This window comes from Euphorbia lathyris, chromosome 4, assembly GCF_963576675.1.
Source record: "Euphorbia lathyris chromosome 4, ddEupLath1.1, whole genome shotgun sequence".
NCBI classification, from domain to species: Eukaryota; Viridiplantae; Streptophyta; class Magnoliopsida; order Malpighiales; family Euphorbiaceae; genus Euphorbia; species Euphorbia lathyris.
Genome location: NC_088913.1, coordinates 62538052 through 62555010, shown reverse-complemented (window position 1 = coordinate 62555010; position 16959 = coordinate 62538052). Strand labels below are relative to the sequence as shown.

General features: G+C 32.2%; 3 protein-coding genes across 3 annotated transcripts; 1 reads left to right on the top strand and 2 right to left on the bottom strand.

Moving 5' to 3' along the window:
- Positions 1 to 1882: 1882 nt before the first annotated feature.
- Positions 1883 to 2375, bottom strand: LOC136226922 (salt stress-induced hydrophobic peptide ESI3). Its single transcript, XM_066015609.1, has 2 exons — positions 2168 to 2375; positions 1883 to 2089 (listed from the first exon to the last, which is right to left on the bottom strand). The coding sequence occupies exons 1-2, from the start codon at positions 2246 to 2248 to the stop codon at positions 2006 to 2008; spliced, it is 165 nt and encodes a 54-aa protein (XP_065871681.1). The 5' UTR covers positions 2249 to 2375; the 3' UTR covers positions 1883 to 2005.
- Positions 2376 to 3331: 956 nt separating this feature from the next.
- LOC136225505 (uncharacterized) lies at positions 3332 to 7747 on the bottom strand. The gene is made up of 3 exons (XM_066013553.1): positions 7338 to 7747; positions 4025 to 4259; positions 3332 to 3630 (listed from the first exon to the last, which is right to left on the bottom strand). The coding sequence occupies exons 2-3, from the start codon at positions 4232 to 4234 to the stop codon at positions 3517 to 3519; spliced, it is 324 nt and encodes a 107-aa protein (XP_065869625.1). The 5' UTR covers positions 4235 to 4259; positions 7338 to 7747; the 3' UTR covers positions 3332 to 3516.
- Positions 7748 to 10912: 3165 nt separating this feature from the next.
- LOC136228076 (protein GET4) lies at positions 10913 to 16484 on the top strand. Its single transcript, XM_066016912.1, has 12 exons — positions 10913 to 11018; positions 11602 to 11681; positions 11800 to 11878; positions 12618 to 12699; positions 12881 to 13031; positions 13692 to 13782; positions 13972 to 14055; positions 14463 to 14509; positions 14671 to 14799; positions 15563 to 15647; positions 15800 to 15880; positions 16236 to 16484. Exons 1-12 carry the CDS (start codon positions 10971 to 10973, stop codon positions 16245 to 16247), a joined length of 969 nt encoding a protein of 322 aa, XP_065872984.1. The 5' UTR covers positions 10913 to 10970; the 3' UTR covers positions 16248 to 16484.
- Positions 16485 to 16959: the final 475 nt, after the last annotated feature.

Below are 16959 nucleotides of genomic sequence, written 5' to 3'. Positions count from 1 at the left end.
AGAAAAATTTGATGTTAGGCCTTATGAGTGTATACATGTAGCCAATTCTTTGGGACAAAAGAGATTTAAGGTTTATAACCTTAGTATACAGAAATTATGTGTAAATGGATATAGTTTTCCATGAATTGCAATTTCCTTTCAAAAACAATTCCCATTCTCAAACACAACTTTTACATACTTCTGAACCTATATTCAATAATGATGTTGTTCTTACTGAACAATAACAGGATATCCCTATCACCAGTGGCCCTCAAAGTTCAGTTGAACATTTTTCTCCTGCACTAGAACCAGAACATTTATCTTCTTCTTTCTCAAATCCAACTAATTCTAATCAACCAAACTCATCTCCTGCCTTTTTTACCACCAATTAGACATTCACATAGAGTTGCTAAACTTCCTGCTAGATTTAATGATTTTGTTCTCACCACAGTTACTTCAACTGCTGAGTTAACCTCCTGTTTTGCTTACTCAAAATCACACCAAGCTTTCTTACCTAACATAGCTTTAATCCCTGAACCGAACCCAAACATTATGCAGGGGCTAGTCATGATCCCCACTGGCAATTAGTAATGCATAGGAGTTGCAAGCTTTAGAGTCTAATGAAACATGGATTCTTATTTCATTACCTGAAGGCAAGAAGCCAATTACCTCCGGGTGGATTTTCAGGGTTAAATACACAAATGGAGCTGTGGAGAGGTATAAAGCTCGACTTGTGGCTAAGAGCACACAAGTTTATGGTGAAGATTACACAAATTGCTTCTCACTTCTCACTAGTGACTAAGGTCACTACAGTTTGACTTTTTTTATTGCTATAGCGGCAACAAAAGGGTGGAATATCCACCAGGCTGATATAAACAAGGCTTACCTTCATGGACACATTGAAGAAGAGCTATACATGGTGCCACCAGCTGAGTATTCAAAGGCTAAACCAGGATATTGCAAATTGGGGAAATCCTTGTATGGTTTGAAGCAGGCAGGGAGACAATGGAATCTAAATGAGTTTTAATAAGTCAATTCATGATTATTGCTTATTTTCTAAGCAACAGGGAGATGATTTTATTGTTCTTATAGTGTATGTTGATGATTTGTTGATAACATGAACCTCTAATTATTGATAACATGAACCTCTAATTAGCTAATAGAAGAGGTTAAAGCACAATTAGATAGAACTTTCGTTATCAAGATCAAGGATATGGGTTTTGCAAAGTACTTCCCAGCAATTGAATAGATGGCATCTTCCTCTTATTTCTTTTTTTTCTAAAAATTATGCGCAATGCACTTACATGATTTCTTTTTTTTTTTAAAAATTGTACGCAATGCACTTACATGATTGAATAGATGGCATCTTCCTTTTTTTTTTCTTTTTTTTTTAAATTATACGCAATGCACTTACATTAAAGAAAGATAAAGAAAAACCCTTAACCTACCCCACCTCGATATAAATCGAACCCATGATTTCTAGAGTGATAGATAAACTCTAGACCAGACTAAAAAGATGGCATCTCCCTCACTCAGCAGAAATATATAAAGGATATGATTCATGATGAAGGGTCACACTTTAATAACACACCTTTATATATGATTCATGATGAAGGGTCACACTTTAATAACACACGTTTGTGCCTTTCTGTTAACCTTCTTTCCCTCATGTTCCCAGGCCTAATAGGGTCTTACAATTTATATCTTCTTACAATTAACGGGATCATGCATTACCCACTGTTCTTCCATTTAGTTCTTGAAGCAATGAAATATATAATTTATTTCATTAATTATAAACAGTTACATGAAATCCAGAAAGAATTAAAGAGGCTACAGATTCAGAAGAATAAGAAAATAGAGATAACACGTGTTATAATATAGAAGTAGTGGAATTAATGAAAAATTAAGAAGAAACAAGTGTTTGATTAAAGATAGACAAGATAGAATCCACAACGATCTCGAACACAATCATAAATACATCCCGACAACATATATATCGATAGAATAACATTTTATCATAATAAACCTATCCCACCAGTACATAGATTGCATATATAATCCCTGGTATATATCCCAATACTGTCAGCAACAAATCTATCCAGAACTCCACCTGCAATTAACATTAATTAGCTCTATTTTAAAGTGTAATTAGATTAACATTAGAATAATTAAATAATTAATTACTCACTCCACATCCATATCGCAGGAACACCCCAACAGGAGGCAAAAGGATGGCTAGAATCACCTCTAAGAAAGTTTCTGAACCCATTTTCTATTTTGTTTTGAAGAAGAAAAAGAAGAAGATGACTTGTGAGTTTGGTTCAGCTTTCCAGGTTTTCTAAATTTGGATTTTCTTTTCTTTCTATTTTTGATGCTGCTATTTTTAGCTTGCTATCCTATATAGATAATATGAGTTATCAGAATTTTACTAAGTGGCAGACTTGCAGGATTTAGGAAGGACACGTGTGAGTATGATCTTAACACGTGTGATGTTTGAGCTATTTTGTAGTTCTTTGGTTGACATATATAATTTAAACTGATGCTGGTGCTGCTTGAGATGGATATGATCCATATGTTTCTCAACAGTTTGTTCCAATTTTAGCAATACATTACAAGTTTTTTGTTTATTATTATTATATTTAAATCTCAATTACGAATATGTTGTACAATAAAGCTTATGTTAATTACTGTTCTATTTTTTGGGAGTTATATTTTATTTTGCCCTTTAATTCGTGTTTAAAACAATTACTTTTTAACAGAAAAATCAATTAATATTTATTAATATTTATTAACTGAAACAACAAACAAACAACAAATGATAATATAAGCTAAACGGACTCTAAATGTAATAAATATCCATGTTTGTTTTCGAAATTAAAAATTAAATGTTGAAATGTATTATTTGATAAAACAAAAATACTGAATATAAAAACATTAATTAATAATATTTTAAGTTAAATATTTTTACTTGTCAAAATAAGTTATTTTTAACTTAATTTAACATTTTAAATGGTTAAAAAATTGCAATTATCAAACACATCTAAGTACTATCAATTAATTGATTTTTTAGATTATTGAACAGTCTTATACCTATTGGGTTCTCCTTTTCGTATCTTTTTTTCCCTTTTACTCCAAAAATTAAACAATTAACATCAATAATAACAGTTTGAACCAATCTATATATTTCAGGTGATTAGATCAAAAATAACAATTGGACCAATCTACATATTTCACCAGATTATATGATATAAATGACATAATAATAATAATTGTATCAAACGGATCGTGTTAAATGAATCGTCTTTGTGAATGGTGTAAATTCAATCAATTTGTACTAGGGATAAAACAGAAATGAGTAAAATAACTTGTATTTTAAACAGACTGAATAAAGCAATTGAGCCTGAAGTCTGGGAGGCACAACTTTTTTATTAGAAAAGGAATGTGCTACAATATGTGAAACAGCAGAGTCAAACAAATTGCTGCTGCTAAATGAGTTTTCTCTGCTAAAATATTGCAATTAAGTGAAAGCTGTTGTCATCAGGGCTGATAAACCTCTGGAAGCTGAAGACCAACACTTGCAGCAGACTTTCCTAGTACTCTTTTCATTTCTTCTGATCTATCCACAGCTATGTTGTATGAGAATAACAGCTCCTGAACAATCATTTTTGCAATTCACTTATTTCAGAATCAAAACTATACAATACCCACATCAACAATAATTAAAACATTCCTTTTCGGAATTAGTGGATCCTCGAGGTTGATTACACACCTTTTAGGTAGTCTTTCTCCTAATTTGTTGCATGCATTAGGAATCTAGCTCAAGACTCAGCTTAAATGACAACAAGTTCTTTTCACTAATTGGCAGTTTCTGCTTCACTATTTCAAGAGATTTATATGATAATTAATCTAATGTGTAGACTACTTAAACTACCTCATTGGTCATTTAAAGTTGAAGATGGATATCTTACAAGTTACAATGTTTCTTCAAGTTAAACGAAAAGGAGAGAACTAAACGATGCAACAAATATCAGGGTGGGAGCAGTACCTTGTGATGGTGCACACTATTAAGCATAAAAGTATAATCGCGAGCAAGCTTGATTTTCTGTTGAACAGATGAGTGATCAGAAAGATTGCTGTTTTTCCGGAAATCCAGCATGACAAATTCGCTGAAATGCTTCTTGTAGTCTTCCTGCCCAATGTGTTTCTTGATGGCTTTGAGAAGTTGTCGATACACCTTCACAGCATTCGAACTCATTTTCGAACACAACTTTTAACAACCTCTGCATCCAAGGCACATATTTAGTAATGCATAAAACAAAAACTCTTCTTCTCTCAAACACAACCTCCATTGTTCAAGCAACGGAACCATAAACATATTTTGCAAATGAGCACCAAAAGACACTACTAAGGATCCTATACTAAATATATTTTTGAACTTTCTTAAGTGGATACGATTAATGGTGTTCGAGATTGATAAGAAAATCTTGAAGTGGCTACTCACTTAATCAAGGTGTATTATGTACACTAAGAATCGAACTTTGAGACCTAACTTAAGTTGCTAAGAATCGAATTTTGAGACCTAACTTAAGTCGCTAAGAATCGAATTTTGAGACCTAACGTGACTTAGGCATTTGCAATTCAAGCCAACCTAACTTGGTGATTACATTTTGAAACAATTAAATAGTTAAATGGAAATATCAGCAATCATACTAAAAATCACAAGCAATTTACATCTAAATTCAAGTTATTCATAGATAAAGGTCTATAAAAGACTTGATTTGTTTCCTACCATACAAGAAAATGAGATCATATTGATTCCAAGTATTCCAATTCATTCTCATTTCCAGAGAGAACTACATATGGCCTTATTACTTAACCAATTTCCCATTAAGTATTCAAAAATTGGTTTTTGAACCAACTCTCTGCAATAGTCTGTGAATTTAGGTTTACTAAACTGATAAAAATTGGCATTTATATCACAAGAAACTTCTAAAAGAAGATTGTTATCAAGTCAGAGCAGTCATATTTAGTCCTTTCTCATAATTTCTCTATTAGTAAATTAGTAAGGAATCTGAAATGGGAAAAATAAAAAGAAAGAATAGAAGTAATCAGAAGGATATACAAATATATTCTGAAAAAGAACATAAACGATGAAACCCAAATAGAAAATCTATTCTGAAAGAGAAGATAAACGATGAACCCAGGGATGGACCCAGGATTTTCAATTAGTGGGGACAAACTATATATGTAAAATAATAACATCTTTAGCAATTGGTTGTTCTGTTTTTTTTTTTCTTAAATGAAAAACTTATCCATAACTGAACATTACAGTTTATCTGCACTAGAAAATAAAATAACTTAATCATACAACAACAACAACAACAACAACAAAGCCTTAGTCCCGAAATGATTCGGGGTCGGCTAACATGAACCATCATATAAAACCGTGAAATCAAGTCGTGTCAGCGACACAAATTCGCTCCCTCCACTCCGTCCTATCCACTACCATATTTTCCTCAATTCCCAGTAAACTCATATCACTCTCGATCACCCTCCTCCAAGTTTGCTTAGGTCTTCCCCTACCCCTCACCACTACATCCCTTTGCCACTCTTCGGTTCTCCTAACCGGCGCATCAAGCGCTCTACGTCTCACATGGCCAAACCACCTTAGTCGGTTTAAAATAACTTAATCCTACAACTAATAAAAAAATGGCGGCCCGGTGCACAACGCGTGAGTGGAGTCCCACCACAAGGGTGTATTGGGGGCAAGCCTTCCCCTGCCAATTTTTTTGGCAAGAGGCCGCTCCTAAGACTTGAACCAGTGACCTCTCAGTCACATGAAAACAACTAATTCTATAAAATTTTATATAGCTTGAAAACTGAAAAATATCATGTTGAATCACATACCTTGCATATTAGAGCAACACTAATACCACAACTTAAGACATATGCAACATCTAAATCTTTGAATCTTTGAATGACTATCAAAAAAGTTTTGATTTTCGTCACTAGACAAGTAAGTGCTCTTACTTCTTAGCTCTATTTTATTAGAGTTTTTGAAACCTCTGCCATTAGGTGAACCACTTATACTTTGAAGAACATTATTGAACTTTGGATTCATTACTAACTGCATTTTTATTTTCTCTCTACGGCTTCCTTGAACTCTAGATATTTAAAATTCATATCAGAGCAAGGTTTATCTTGAAAGTTCAAGTTTTAAGTAGTTGAAATCGAATTTGCTTTTTTTCCGATTTTCATTATTATCATCTTCAATTATTTTAGAGAAAGCAAATACTTTTCCTATTTGTATTTCTTCAATTAGATACTAATGCTCCACTTTTTTCTTTCATCAAGTTCCAAAAGTAATTACGCTTTTCAAATTTGAATTCCCATCAAGTGCTTTTTAAGTTAAAAATTCAAATTCTAGGCTTGCGCTTAAAGGAACTAACTTCTGAAAAAGAATGAACTATATTAATTCCCACCTTCTGTGATTCCATTGCTTTAAAAAAGGAAAAGAACTGCAATTTATCTTTCAATTTCAAACTCTAAATTCCCTTTTAGTTTTCCAGTTAGAGAATCACATTGTCCCTTTCACATCTAGTGTTTAATAAACTAAGGTTTTATGTTCTTGAATGCTTTCAATAATTGCCACAATGTGGTTGCCAGTCGAACTATTCAAATCATTTTTTTTTACCTCTTGTATAAACTAATTTTAATAAACAAAATACAACACATCTTACAGATTCAAAATCCAAGTGAAGAAAAACTAAAACAGGCCTAAACTGAATTTCATATTAATCAGTAGACACTAGACAGTATTCCCTAACAACTGACCTCAAAGGCGACGATGCACGTCGCCAGAGGGATTTGGTTGGCCGTCAAATCTGATGTGCTTGCAGTCCGTGGCGGAGCCAGGACTCAAATTGATAAGTTTACAAGTTTTTAATAAGTTTTAGTTCAATTCAATCCTAAATTCAATTGAACCCTCAAAATATCAAATTCAATTCAATCCTAAATTCAATTGAATCCTCAAAATATCACATTCAATTCAATTCAATTAAATATCACATTCAATTCAATCCTAAATTCAATTGAACCCTCAAAATATCACATTCAATTCAATTCAATTTAATTAAGTATCACATTCAATTAAAAATATCACATTTCAAATTTCAATTCAATCCTAAATTCAATTGAATTTAGGAAATGTTCAATTCAATAATTTCAATCAATTCAATTAGAGACCCTAACTATCACATTATCAATTCAATTTAATCACAAACCCTAAAATTAAAACCCTAAAATCAAAATCTCTAAAATCACGAGTCTAAAATCAAAACCTCAAATTAAAAACTTACTCTCTATCTCTCTTCCCGGCGACGAAGGCGGCAGCAGCAACCAACGGCGTCAGCAGCAAGCAGGTTCTTGAATTGAACGGCAGCAGCAGCAACCTCTCCACTCTCAGCAGCAAATCGCGAATGTGGAGGAGTGGAGGCCAAAAGTATAATTGCGGCACACAACACAGGTTTTTAATTAAATGAAGGATAAATGCAAGTTGCAGTGGTGTGGTCTGTCGACTGGTTCCCTCCCTTGTACTGAAATCGAAGGTCTTGGAACCCCAAATAGAAAAAGTAGCGCCCTGTTTGGCTGCTACCTGTAGAGATGCGAAGATGCTCACCTGGTCACTGAAGGAGAAAGCTTTTTCCACTGTTGATTCAGAATCGGTGAGGAACCTGCTCGCCGTCTTCAATGGGTAAATTTCAAACTATTTGTTCATGGGTTAAGTTATAAGTTTTGGAGGAGGAGGATTTACCTTAACATGGAAAGTACAATTTTACTCCCAAAGTATTCAACAATATCAAGTTTACCCATGATTAATATAAAATTTAAATGGGTTACATATTTGCCCTTGTATTATCGCAAAAAAAATAAATATGCCCTTATATTAAATAAATGCACAAAATTATCCCTAAATTTTCCACAAGCCTACAATTATATCCTAGTCTAACAGAATTATGTTGTGGCATAAACGGTGTTGAAATTTTCACTTTCCTTCCATCCAAACATGTACGTTCTACTCTTCCACCTCCTATATCTCTCCTTTTTTTTTCTCTCTCTCTACTACCGAACTGCAACTTCTACTCCAAATCAAAACCAAAACACAGTTCACACCAGTAAAAACTAAAGCATAATACAACTGTTTTTTCCCTTAATGAATTAGCAGCAACATCCAACACTCCAACATTCTTTTCTTTTTTCCATAAAGAAAATTTGCTTTTCCCCTTTTGAGCAAATCATCAAACACATAAAAGGACCATTATACGAACTAGATCAAATTCTAATTCTCTTATTCCATCAGCACAATGAAGAAAATGAAAAAGAAGAAGAAGCATAATTGAATTTCATATCCTTACCAAACAGGAATTTCCTTCCAAAACTTAGAGATTTCAATGAATTATTGAGAGCTGAAAAACAGAATCTCTTATAATTTGAAAAAGTGGGGAAGAAAAGGAAACGGACAAAATAAGAGAGAAGGGAAGGAAGAAGCTCACTGCAAGAGAAGTTTGAGAAGAAAGAGTTGTTCGGAAATGGTGGGATTTTTCTTTCTTCAGCTCTTTGATCGAGAAAGTGAATCACGACTGCTAATTAGCATTTATTGAGAGGGAACCGTGAAATTAGCCAAAGATGCAGTCTTTACTCTAATGGTGGAACCTAAACAAATGTCCCAAAATGAAAATTCACTCAGATTTTGATCAAATCATATGAACAAAACAAACCTCTCTCTGTTAATTGGAGTTCAGCAGTAAAGGAGAAGGATAAAGAGAAAAAAAAGAAGAGAGATAGGAGGTGGAACAGTAAAAGATGGATGTTTGGGTGGAAGGAGAGTGAAGAAGGGCAAGCCGTTTATGCCACGTGACTTGTCAGTTAGATTTGGGTATAATTGTAGGTTTGTGGAAAATTTAGGGATAATTTTATGCATTTATTTGATATAAGGGTATATTTGTTTTTTCGCGATAATACAAGAGAAAATATGTATATTAACCCAAATTTGAATACTGCTTTAATATTTAATATAAAATTTGAATACTCCTTTATTTAATATTTAACTAGTACATCATACTTCAAAACAAAACATTAATTATGCCTGATGTACTAATAATAGGCTAAATTATATTCATGGCGAGTGAACTTTACTTCTTTTAACATTATGACCATTTAACTTTAATTCTGAACGGTATGATTACTGAACTTTACATTTTTTAACATTGGTGGCCACTCAACGTTTCAAAATGACTGTTGACGGCATCAAACTAAAACATTAAAAAAGAGTTAATGATATTCTAAGTACCTTTAATTCTTAAAAAATTTCGTTTCAAGGTCATTTATATGTTGTTTAGTTAAGAGAGTAAATTTTTAGAGAGAAAAGCTCCAAAAAATGTGATTTTAGAAAATAAAAGATGTAATTTCATGGTAAATATCGTTTAGAACAACTTTAATTCTTAAAAATTTTCATTTTGAGATCATTAACGATCGTTTTGAGGAGTTAGTTAAAATTGAATGACCACCGGTATTAAAAAGTATAAAGTTCAGTGATCATAAGAGTTAAGAAATGAAATTCAGTGACCATAATTTTAAAATAGATAAAGTTAAGTTGCAATGAGTGTAATTTACCCACTAATAATACTGTTATAAACAATGCATAATACATTGTTATCTGTTTATAAACTTTTAAAAGTTTGAAATAAGTATACATTTATCCAAATACATTTAATAATCTCATATTTGATAATAAAAGTTATTCGATGCAAATACCAAATAAATAAATAATTTTAATAAATAAATAATTAGAAAATTTTGAAAAATCAAGACCAGTTAAAGTTATAGACAAGAATACGACGTTATTAAATTTAAATAAAAAATTATTAAATGTAATATTCCACATATATAATTATAAAATTTATTATAAAAAATTATTTATGTTTACTATATTATTAATATAATTATAAATTCTACCAAAAAAAAAATTTAATATAATTATAAATAACTTTAAAAATTTCTAAATAAAATCAATCAAACTAGTTTATTTAATCTTTTTATTATGTACAAATAAAATTTATTTTATTTAAAAATATTAAAAAGAAAAATTATCATTTTTTAAAATGAAATAGGCAAATCTCAACATTATTTTTTTGGAAAAATTATACAGATATTTACAACTATCTCAAGTTATAATTTTGGATTATGTCAAACTAGTAAAATTAATACTTTTAATATATTTTAAAGTTTAGAATTTATAAATTAGAAGTCTATAATATATTTTCTAGGGTTTATGATTTATGAATTGAAGCTTATAATTTTTAAATTATGGTGTAAAATAATAATATATAGAGAATAATGATATATCAAGAATTAAGTTTGATGATATGATTTAATTGTAATTTTGTAGTTAATTATGATATTCATGTATTTATTTGACCCTTTTTTTTCTGGGGTCAAATACATGAATATCATAATTAAGTATAAAATTACAACTAAGTCATATCACCAACTTAATTCTTAATATGTCATTATTTTCTATATTTTATGATTTTACACCATAATTTAAAAATTCTAGACTCCAATTTATAAACCATAAACCCTAGAAAATATATTCTAGACTTTTAATTTATAAATTCTAATATTTAGAATATATTAAGAGTAGTGATTTTATTAATTTGACATAATCCAAAATTATGACTTGATATAGTTATAAATAGTTTTTAAAACATGAATTTCTGTGTAATTTTCCTTTTCTGGGCTTTGGTTCATGCTCTTCTACAATAGCCCATATTAAAATGGATTCGGCTGTAAGAAAATAGCCCACTTAAAAGCCCATATCACAAATACGCCACCGTTTCACTAACCTCTGTTTTTTTCTAACATAACTCAGCTTTGAGCTCTATCGGATCTCTCTGTTATTGTTATTGTTGAAGAAGAAGAAGAAAACAGACATGTCCCGAGAGAGACCAAGAAGAGTAAATCTACCTCCTGTTGAAGAGGTATATCAATTACGAATTTTCCTTTTCCTCTCTGCTTGGTTTCCGAGAAATAGTATTTTCCATTGGCTCTTGTACGTTTAGCTTTCCTCTATTGTGATCTAAGTTCCAAAATTTCAGGGACGACAAATTTTCGATAGCCTTACAGAGAATATTATAGTATGAATGATGGAATTGAAGAATTGTACGATTGAACCATTTTTGTTGACTGTAATCGTTTGTATTCATTGGTCGATTTAATTAACGTTCAAACGGGAAATTAAGAAGAATTAGTTAATTGCATATCTTCTGTTTTCTGTTGGGCTACATTGTTTTTGTTTTCTTTTGATCTTCGAAGGTGATGATTCATCTTCCATTTTGTAAATTGGATTTATAATGCTGTAAATTAAAACATTTAAATAATTAATTAATTATAGAATGTACCAGGAAATGGCCGATAATGTATCTCTAACTTCTGAACTCAATGGTAAAATAAATAAAAAGTCCGACTGCAATAATACATCAGATTGGTTTTTTTCTCATCCGCGATGTACCATATAGGATTTTTTTCTTGATTATATAATATTTTTCTTGATTTTTATTGCAGAATATTGTGAAGTTGGAGAATGTGATAAATGGAGGTAATTACTATGGAGCACAACAGATGTACAAGTCCATCAGTGCACGGTATAGCTGAATACAAGTATTAATTTGATTATGCAGTTTGATTTTTTTCTTTTCTCAACTAGACCTTTATTTAGCATGGCATATGATTAACATGCCAAATTGGTGTTAACTTTTGTAGATATTCTTCTGCTCAGAGGTACTCTGAGGCTTTGGATTTGCTCCATTCAGGTGCATGCCTCCAACTGAAAATTGGCCAGGTAATTTCTTGAGTCCAGATTTCCAAGTATATAAATTCATTCTACCTTTATATGCTAACATAGTAACAATGATCAAACGAAGCCAAATTTGGCGTGTTTAATATTGCTTTGTGTCTAAATGCTGGCATATAGATATTGTGCTATAAGCCAATAAGGTCTTTGCACTTGATCATTGGATAGTCAAGATGTGCATATCAAAAGAAAACACTAATGGTAGTTTACTAGCATGCTGTGAAAGATCAAGCATATCAATCATGAAGGTGGCTGCCAGAACAAAATTTGATCCGTAAAATAAGTTGCTAGCTAGCCATGAAGTTATTGTGGACTAAATTGGACTTTGCTAATACAGTCAGGGGGCAAATTGATATGCAACGCAACTCATTCTACATGGTTACATACATGAATACACAAATATCTTCCTGTAAATTAAGATACAATTGAGTATAATATGGATATTGTGATATGATCTAACAAAATGAGCTTGGTGGCTACCTTTTAATTTTCCTGGCATGGAGAATAATTTTCCACAAATGAAAGACAAGTAAAATTTTGGTCCCCATGACGCCAGTTATTCTATTATGGGAGCATTAACCTTTGTTGTTTGCTCAAGGTAAATAATTGAGCATTACATGTGAGATGAAACATTATTCATTTTGCATTAAAAAATGCAATTAGAGGATAGTTAAACATTTTCTTATTCATAGAACCTATTTGATGTTTGAAACTGTAAAAATTTCAGGTTATTTGTGGGTCAGAGCTTGCTGTGTTGTTCGTAGAGACACTGGTTAAGGGAAAAACTCCTTATGATGATGACACCCTTGGTTTGTGCATTCCTTTGTTAGTCTTGCTTGATCAATTTTTTATCATATAAAATGATTGTTAATATCTTGAGAAATATGTATTTCTGTGTTCTCTGGTTGCATCTCCATGCAGCATTGGCTTCTGATTATTTAATTTTTCATTCATTTTATGTTTGTGATTGTGACAAAGTCTCTCTCTTAGAACGTGTTAGGAAAATCTACGAGTTGTTTCCTCGAGTTACTCTACCACAACACTTGGCGGAGGATGATGATGTTCAACAACTTACAGAAGCACTTGGGGCAGCAAAAACACGTGTGGAGTCCTGCTCCACTTTTCTAAAAGCTGCTCTGAGGTAAGATATGAGACTTTATTTTGGGCTAGATGGTATTTTGACGACACATTTTAAGATAGCCTTTATCCTCATCCTTTTTGGATAGTTACTAGAATAGTATATTCTATTGTTGGCTGTTTGGGTTGCTTGAACAGAATTAATGATTTCATTGGACCACTTTGTCCATTCCATTGACCTGTAACGTCTGTTTTCAGTTGGCATGTCCTAATGTGGTATTAGTGTGGGGATTTATGAAATTTTGGATTCCATGTGTAAAGACAGTCTATGTCTGGGTCAGATAAGTTGCTGTCTTTATTTTGGGCTGGTAAATCATTTGTTCTTTTCTTGCTGAGATATATGACGTCTAGAACACAAACCTGATTTTATTTCTTATGGTTTTTCCGTCTATAACGTGAGTACCCTTTACATGCTCTGCTTAGCAGAATGTCAGGAGTAGAGAGAAGAAAAATAGCAAGAATAAAAAAAGGGAACTACAAAATCTAAAATGAGACTATGTAGGAGGGCTGGGAGAAAGAAGGTCCATAAGAAAGGGAGGGAAATTAGTAAGTTAAGTTATGTGGATGTGAGTGTCCTACATGTGTCATGCATCCACAAGGGTGACCTGTGAAATGGCACTGCATTTAGATGTCTTGTTAATATTCAGTTGTTTTCTATTTTTAGGTGGTCTGCAGAGTTTGGAGACCATAAGGCTGGATCGCCAAAATTACATGATATGCTAGCTGAATATATATTTTCTGAATCTCCTGAGTTGGTAGGTTTGACATCAATATTTAACTTCTTGGGTTTCTTTTCTGCTTCTTCCTTATGCCTCTGGCCTTTTTTGTTAGCATTGTATATTTATTTCATCAAGTTTTTGTTAGACACAGTTTGTATCTTGTGTCATTTTAGGTTATCTTTTCAAGCGTAGTCAGCCGCATATAACTTATAATGTTCTTTGCAGGATATGACAAGAATATCATATCATTTTGTTAGAAGTGATGATCCAGAGAAGTTTGCGGCTACTTTAGTCAATTTTATGGGCAAGGTTAGTAATTTGAATTCAGTGATGAAGATACCATGCTTATCAGGCTTCAGTTTCACGTGGAATATAGCAGTCTATAAATGTGAACAATGCCTATAATTTGCTAATTCTGATTTATTTATTTCAATTTTTTTCTTTTAACCAAAACACATTTCTGCCTATCTCTAATTAATAGTTGAATTAACACCCGAAACCTCCTCTTCCAATTTCACAAAAAAAAAAAAAATAAATAAATAAAATTGAATTATTCTATGGTTACACTTTGTTATTGCTGATATTGTTTGAGCTTTCGTGGAAATAATAATTTTGGAGATTGAATTGTGAAGTTTAATGTGTCAGTTCATGATTGGGAATTGCTTCTCTTCGATAGCATTTTAAAAGGCTTAGCTGAATGCTTTTCAACTTTGCAGTGTTATCCTGGTGAAGATGATCTGGCAATTTCACGTGCAATTCTAATGTAAGGAGCTTAGGAGTTGGTATACTGCTTCACATATCATGGGCTTGCTGTTGTCGGATGCAATATTAGTGATAAAATTTACAGGACACCCTGAAATTCCCCTTATTCATTTACGGTTGTAGGAGTGATTATTTACAAGCTTAATTATCCCCCTGTTGCAGGTATTTGGCCATGGGTAATCTGAAAGATGCTAATTGTCTTATGGATGAGATAAAGAAACAAGTAGAATCTGCAAATCTTGAGCTTCCCATGTCAGATTTAGTCCAATTTATCATTTTTCTTTTGCCAACGTAAGTTTAGTTGTATTTATGCTTCTTGTGATGTAAAGTTATGTACTTTTCACTCAGCATTATTAAACTGTGCTTGAGCTTTTGACTTTGAAGGAGATTTTTAGATTAAGGAATGTTATTAGGTTTACCACTGAATGGAAAATGGAAAACGAGAAAAGAAAAGAGCATCTCTGTGTTACCATAATAGATTAATTACGAAAATGCAAATAGGAAATGATGTATCCAAGCCTGTAAGTACTATAATTGAACGAGATCAAAAGAAACAAGGGGGACATGGAGGAATTTGTTCTTCTACAGAATTGTGATGCCCTGTTTTTAGCATGTCCTGCAGAATTGTGATTGACCTGAAATGTAGAGTCCCAGAAAATCAAGCCACTCTTATTTTTGGCAGACCATATTACAATATATATTCTGAGAGGAAAAAGATTCTCTCTAGTTGGCAATGATGTATGAATATAACTATGCTTCAAACCGTTGCTTGCCATCTGCCTCCTTTCATATCCTTCTTCTTTGAACATTGCTTACTATGCAACTTGAAGTCACATTCAACTTTCGAAACACCTACTATAATGTTTTGGATAAAATATTTTGCTTCGATTATTGGACATTTGTTCCGACTCTAGCAACAATGGTAAGATAGTTACTCGTCATTTTCTTTCCATTTATCTTGGGGATAGCATAGTTAAATAGACTAGCACATTAGAACATGTCTAATTTGAAGTTCATTCCTATAAAATGGATGCACTAATTCTTGTCTATGCAGGTTGGAGAGAGATGCCTTGCCTGTTTTTAATATGTTGAAAGTGAATTACAAGCCGAGCATTGACAGAGAACCTGTATTCAATGAGGTTGGTAGTTTTTTATGGAAATTAGAACGTATAATGGTAGTTTCAGTTTGTTAAGAAAAAATGGATTATCTCATTACCATCTCTTTTTTAAATCTTTGACTTTTGATGGACTCATGTGGATGTACAAATTCTAACATGATCATATGATTCAGTTGCTAGATGAAATTGCAGAGAAGTTTTTTGGAGTACAACGTAGAAATCCCCTGCAAGGAATGTTTGGAGATATTTTCAAGGTAACGTCTCGTACTCTCTTTGCAGCTAAATAATTGGGAATTTCATCTGTTATGCTAGAACTTGTGTGTCATAGTAAACTGATGTTTGAGAATGCAAGTGCTTCTTGCATGACGGTTCATGTTAGCCTACCCGGAATCGTTTCGGGAGGAAGGCTTTGTTGTTGTTGTTGTACTAAATGTCGGAAAAAGCTAATATTTGACTCTTGTACCGGTACAATTTATTACTTTCACCCCTGTACTTTAATTTGGTACATTTGGCTGGTATCCTTTGATTTTGTTTTTGTAAAATTTCGTAAATTTATCGTCTTTAACAATACATTTTATATGAAAAATGTTGTTACTGAATGTTTTGCAGATGATGGGTTGACAAGAGTTGTGGATAGGATAACTGATCCAGCAGCATTTTGATGTTGTTTTAAGAAGAAGAGTAATTTATCTTATCTGTTTGATAGTTGTAATATCATTTTTGTCAACTTCAGAAATTTGTGGTGTTTCAAGAAACACTTTTGTGCCTTTCTTCTATAGAATTCTATTCTGGTTTTTCTGCTACGCATTGTTTGGAATAAAATTAGATGAAGGAAATGAAGTTGGTTGAATTATCATATGATTACAATTTTCTCAACAAGTTTGTTTTCCAGAAGAAATAATTGACTTCTTAAGAGACTTGATAAAAATAGAAGGCATAATACTCATTTGGATCCCTGAACTAAGGCTTCAAAGTCAATTAGAACCTTAAACTATCAAAATCATCAATCAAGTCTCTAAACTAACAAAAAATCATCAATTGAGTCTCCATTCTAAACAAAAATCTTCAGTTGAGGCCTCATTGAAAATCATTCGATCGAACAATTTTAGACTCTCTTCTATACACTCATTTTGAACCAACAAAGAGATTATTACAGTCCATATCAAATAGTCACCGTTTCTGATTTTAGGATATGATGATGACTCAATTGGATGACTTTTCCTTAGTTCAAGGACTTAATTGATGATTTTGATAGTTTAGGGTTCTAATTGATTTTGAAGCTTTAGTTTGGGGACCTAAATGGATGTAATGACAAAATAAAATTGAATTTTCT